At 32.5% G+C, this 6,298-nt stretch overlaps 1 protein-coding gene across 1 annotated transcript; it reads left to right on the forward strand.

Annotated features, from left to right (window-relative positions):
* The first annotated feature begins 1,036 nt into the window (after positions 1–1,036).
* On the forward strand, positions 1,037–2,889 carry RpS13 (ribosomal protein S13). Its single transcript, XM_018446998.1, has 3 exons — positions 1,037–1,159; positions 2,118–2,245; positions 2,536–2,889. Exons 1-3 carry the CDS (start codon positions 1,137–1,139, stop codon positions 2,838–2,840), a joined length of 456 nt encoding a protein of 151 aa, XP_018302500.1. The 5' UTR covers positions 1,037–1,136; the 3' UTR covers positions 2,841–2,889.
* Positions 2,890–6,298: the final 3,409 nt, after the last annotated feature.

Below are 6,298 nucleotides of genomic sequence, written 5' to 3' on the forward strand. Positions count from 1 at the left end.
GCTTCAATTAAAGCTCTATATATCAAAGGCTGCGTTCAGCAGAACGTTTGTTTTGCAACTGTTGGAAGTTTCCTTCGCGCTGATTGGATCATACTTTTAGATCTAGAAGAATGGTCCTATCTCAGTAGACAATCATAAAACGGTTGCAAAACTGTTGAGTCTGCTGAACGCAGTCAAAGTAGCGCATAGATCCTCCATGTTGGACCTACTAACCATACCTTATACTATTAATACTAAGCGCTTATTGAACTACAGACAACTAAATCAAAATGGCGGTCGAAATAGCCAATAGAAAGATTGTCGGCATTTCGGCTCAGATTAAAGGAATGCGCTACTTTGATATATATAGAGCTTTAGGCCCTGCGCACAATAGAGGAAATATTAGGAACAGGAATAGATATTAAGATTTTAACCTATCAGATACCAGTTACACCGGAATACACGGTTTCTGATAGGTTGAAATCTTAATATCTATTCCTATTCCTAATATTTCCTCCATTGTGCGCAAAGCCTTAACTTCAATGATGCATTAGGCCTGTTCTTTTTGGCTGAACTTTTGCACCAGTTCATCTTTCTTCTTCTTCTTTCCTCCTTTTTTTAATATTCCAGGCTAAATATTTCATTTCGCTGTTTCTTTTTCCATGGGGACGCAGCCTAAGGCCGGAATTGGGCCGGAATCAGACTACGCATTGAAGATTGAGATTGAAGATTGAAAAATTCAAATTTGACCAATCGAAACGAAAGGAGCTAAACTTTCTTTGTCCTTATTAGTCAAATTTCAATCTTCAATGCGTAGTCTGATTCCGGATAGGCATTGGAGATTGAGATTAAAGATTGAAAGATTGAAATTTGACCAATCAAAACAATAGGAACTAAAATTCCTTTGTCCTCACCGGCCAAATTTTAATCTTCAATCTTCAATCTCCATCTTCAATGCGTAGTCTGATTCCGGCCTAAGTTCAAATATTTTTGAGGATTTCGAGCAACATACCTATTGTGTTTCCGGTTTTTCGTCATCCGAAGGAGGGCGCTGGAGGGCGCCATTCTCTCGCCATCTTCTCTCACCGTCTTCTCTTGCCCGTCCTTTTTCATTTTCCTTTCGTGGACGACGTTGCTGTTGGAAAAATCCCGACAAGATGGGTCGTATGCACTCACACGGGTAATAACAATATTTATCGCATCATCGACGTAATCTCTTTAATTAATTTTCTGTTCATCACGACGTTCGCGATTTACCAAGATCGGCGTCGAAATGTTCTGTCGGCGTGCACATCCAGTGACCATGTGTTTGTGACTCCGTTCTTTTCGTTCGAACGATCAATTACCCTATTATTTATCAGCTTTATAATTTATAATGTACAGTTGTTGAGCGATCTAATGATTCGGTTTTTTTGTGTGCCATGTATCTTGGTAAACCGAGTACGTTGCTTTTACAAATACATAACCTGTCACGTGTACGCATGGTGTGACCGCGATGGCAGATCGTATTATGGCGTTGTTCCTCCTATAACTGCAAATATTGCAATGTCAATGAAACATTTGTCAAGCACGAGTATTTAATCAAGTTACTGACATGTAATGTTAATTTTTTCGTTAATCTTTAACAGTATTGTAGAAATGTGTTTAATAATCAAGAACTTAGTCTTTTATATCTAATATAATAAAGAGCTGGACAAAGATCAACAAAGATGAAGGGTATTATAAAATATTAAATAAAATTTAATATTTCCAATATATTAAAGATAAGTCATTACGCTTATTTTTAATATATTGGTCATATTAAATTTTATTTAATATTTTAAAACACTCTTATATTATTATATTGGTTAATTATTCGTATTTTTATATAACGCATAGGTACTTCTGAAAAATTACTTTGTTTAATTAGTTAAAATTTTAAAACATGATTTATTTTATATAACTTAATTATGTATATTTTTATATTTCATTATATATTTTTTTTATAGTTTAAAATAATACATCTGGAGACACGGAAGTGTCTTGGCGCTAAGCCAAGCGCAGCGACACTGCCGTGCCTCCTTTATGCGAATCGACGAGATGCAGCAGACTGAGACAATCGGATCTCGTATTATATGACGGCATATTATATTTTTTAGAAAAGGTATATCCCAGTCGGCGCTTCCTTACCGACGAAGTGTACCAACTTGGTTGAAGCTAACACCAGAAGATTGCAAAGAACTTATCTACAAACTAGCGAAAAAAGGACATACACCGTCTCAAATTGGTAATTTTGATATGCATTTATTTTTCTGTTAATAGAAGCTTTACTAGCTGTTAATTTGAAGGAATCAATATATTTGAAAGCAAACTGTACGCAGGGGATCTTAGAGTTTTTAATTTGATTCTCTGAAATATTGTATGTTTGCAAGATTACAATAAGTGATGTTTGATGTGAATTTGATCACTTGTCATTTCATAATAGGTTATCACTGACACTATTTTAAAATAACAAGTTTGATAATTAAAATGACAAAAAGAAAGGTACATAAAACAACATACTTTGTATTTTTATAGGTGTCATACTTCGTGATTCACATGGAGTAGCACAAGTACGATTCCGTACAGGAAATAAGATTCTGCGTATTGTAAAGAGCATGGGTCTGGCTCCCGATCTACCAGAGGATCTCTATTACTTGATCAAAAAGGCCGTCGCTGTGCGCAAACACTTGGAGCGAAATCGCAAAGATAAAGATTCCAAATTCCGTTTAATTCTTGTCGAGTCGAGAATTCACAGGTTGGCGCGTTACTATAAGGCGAAAGGATCTCTGCCGCCAAACTGGAAATACGAAAGTTCAACGGCCAGTGCTCTTGTAGCTTGATTTCGTTTGTATTTACATATTATGCTTTAATAAACTCCGAAGACATCAATTTACTTTTTTTTATTAGTATTGCCAATACTACGAATTAATACATTATATACACACACGCGCGAAGTATATGTACACATATACACGCACACACATACAGCCTGTTTGATAATAAATATACTTTTTCAGTTAAATTAAACTGGATAGTCCTGTACCTTTTCATACTTCATTAAATATTAATTTAGAAATTGTAATTTAGAAATTCATTAAAAATCTGCAAATGAGCGAAAATAATTCAAAATAATCTTTCGTTAACATAGTGGCCTAGCAAAGTACATGTGAATTAGAAAAAAATTAACAGAAATTTTGCCAAACCACGAATTTTTCGTGGTTGTTTTTATATTTAATTAATACTTTTTTTTTTCTTTCTGTATGCATAATAGATCAATTTAAAATTATTTTTTTATTTATCCTGATTTGAACGGAATGATAAAATCTAAAAGCTACGCGCGGTAAGAACATAGAATTTTGAATTAATATTCCGATACCACCGGATATTCCACTTGACGAAGTAGCAAAAGTAGGCGCTTGTTCTTAATCGACAACACGAACGCCGTACATTATCCCCCCGCATTCCAGATCCCGGGACATGGAAATTGTTCGACACAACGCCTGTTGTTCGTCGCTGTAATGAACTGCACTAAAACTTTCTATCTCGCTTTCGCCAAACTTAAAAATACATACTTATTTTATTTTAAGTACAACAAGTGTACACTAGTTCAGTACACAAAAAATAAATCTAAAGAGACTAAAGAGAGCGAGTGATTCTTCATGTTCGCCTTGATGACTGGACGCCTGTCACGACTTCGCTCTCTAATCAGGGTACTGATCATGTACTTTTCCCCTGTGAAAAGTTTTCTCCATTAACTTCGATAATAAAAATTTTCACTTTTCACGTTTTTCCTCTAGGGAAATATTTTTATGTCTGTTAAAATAAAATATTATTGCAAAATGATTGCAATGTTTAGAGAAATATTGCAGATATATTGTTGCAATATTCCAGTAATTAAAGCAGTTTTATTGCTAAAGTATTATATTGATTAGTACAATCCAAAATATACTTTGCAACTGTTGTAAAATTTTTTGATGTGATTGATCTTGTTTTTAATTCCTTATTGGATTTAACTGTATAACTATAAATCAATCCCATATAGCACAGAATTTGCAGCAATATTGTTACAAAATCTCTGCAATATTGCAGTAGTGTTGCTGCAACTTTTGTGTAACTTTGTGCTATAGAGGATCATATTAAAGAATATCGTACAACAGTTGCAAAACTGTTGCTTTTTCTGCTGAATGTAACCATTAAAATTACAATGGTTCACAATATTGTTGCAATATAAAATATTAAAATTTCAATATAGCAGCAATATTTCTGCAATTTTTGTAATACGGCCCACTATTAAAATATTGCTGCAATATATTTCGTGCTGTAGATTGTGCTTAGATAGGATTGTTGTAAGAATTAACCATTACAGTCAAATATTCTCCTCATATTCAACTGTAATTAATCAGTTCTTACAACTACAACCAGGGCTAGATAAAATGCCTTTCAAATTCCATTTAAAATATTAATTGTAAAATACTTTTTAAAAATGTATTTAAAATGCAAAATGCAAAATAAGTTTTTCGAATCCATTTTAAATGTAAAATGGATAAATAGGTATTTTAAATGGTTTTCGAATGCAAAAAAATGGTTTTTCCTGCCATAGCGGAAAAAAACTTTTATGAAAAAGTACATAAAAACTATATAGATTGAGATAAGATCTTAGAAATTCTTAATTTTTCGTAGATATATTCATAAGTGAGACATAGAGTGAGATTTGTTTGTCTCAGAAATCCATAGTTTTTTATAGATATTCGTATATAAGACGTAAAGTTGCGTTGTTTGTGAGCGGAGGATTTCTTGGTTTTTTAAACAAATAACACTATTTTACGTCCCACTACGAAAAAGAATTTTTAAGATCTTGTTTCAATCTATGTAGTTTTTCATAAAAACTTTCCGCCAAGATGGTATAAATTTTATAAACGTATTTTACGTTTGAAATCCATTTTCAACGGAATTCGAAACTCTGACTACAGTATTATAAATAAAGTATTTCTGACGGAATATTTAAAATTTTTTAATATTATGATTTGAAAACAGGATCGTTTACTTGAATAAATCAAATCAATATGAAAAGCGCAGTCAAAATTAGATGTTAAGAGTAATATACATTTTTAGAAATGTGTATAGTATTTTACATAACGCTGGAACACTCATTTTTTATTAAGAATAAATATTTATGGACTATCTGGAATTAATTTTCTCTTTATAGTTTAATTTGCAGTTTATTTGAATATTCATAAAAAAGTCTTTATCATGGGACTTAATTCTTCTCGTACGTCAATAATTCTGGGGAAAATTTATGAAAATATAGAAAAATCATTTAAATGATAGACAATATCCCATTTCAAATGTAAAATGAAAATGGTTTTTCAAAAACCATTTAAAATGGAAAATGCAAAATATCATTTCCATTTTAAATACATATTTTAAATATTTACTATTTTAAATATTATCCAGCTCTGACTACAACCACTCACAACTATACTGATACAATTATAAAAATAATTCACATAATCGTTACCTCGATTTCAGATTCGTCTTTATCTATTACCGCCGTGAATACGCACCACGGGCGCGGGGCGGTACCAAAAATTTGTAATGCGGACGGACAACGCGTACGTGCACATGCAAGCATGCACGTACGTGACGCAAGGTAGTAAGACGGGTAACGAGGTAAAGAACAGATGACGAGACGCCTTCTGCGAGAAGAAGAGACCATAGGCGATTCAAAAATTTGTCAAGGGGGACCATTGGGCGCGTCGCAAATTTTTTAAGGTCAAATATGAAAAAAGATAAAATATATTAAATTATTATTTAAATTATAATATTTATTATTATATTAAATTTATTATTATACTGAAACAGTATTATTCAAATGTATAATTCATAGCTAAAATTTGTTTTTAAAATTATATTAACATAAAAAAGGAATAATATAATGGAATTTATGCCTTTTATATCTAATAGGAGTTTCTTAAATTAAAAAATATTTTTGGAAAATTCAAAATTATGATTAAGCATTTTAGAATTATTAAAAATATTATATAACACTTTGCTATGAATATTCTTAAAAAAGGAGACTTCAATGAGGGGAGAGTCATGGCTCCCATAGCCCCCTCCATTCGCTAGTGAGAAGAGAGAAAAGGCTGGAGAATAGAGAAGAAACGGATCACGAGTTCGCGGGGACCAACATCGCTTGTTGGTTCCCTCCATCCTCTTCATAGGATATCGAGTTCGCCATCTGAGATGTACGTCACATGTACGAATAGATAATACATCTCGTTCGAATATAATTTCTACA

Source organism: Mycetomoellerius zeteki, unplaced genomic scaffold (assembly GCF_001594055.1).
Source record: "Mycetomoellerius zeteki isolate Tzet28-1 unplaced genomic scaffold, Tzet1.0 scaffold197, whole genome shotgun sequence".
In the NCBI taxonomy this organism is placed as follows: Eukaryota; Metazoa; Arthropoda; class Insecta; order Hymenoptera; family Formicidae; genus Mycetomoellerius; species Mycetomoellerius zeteki.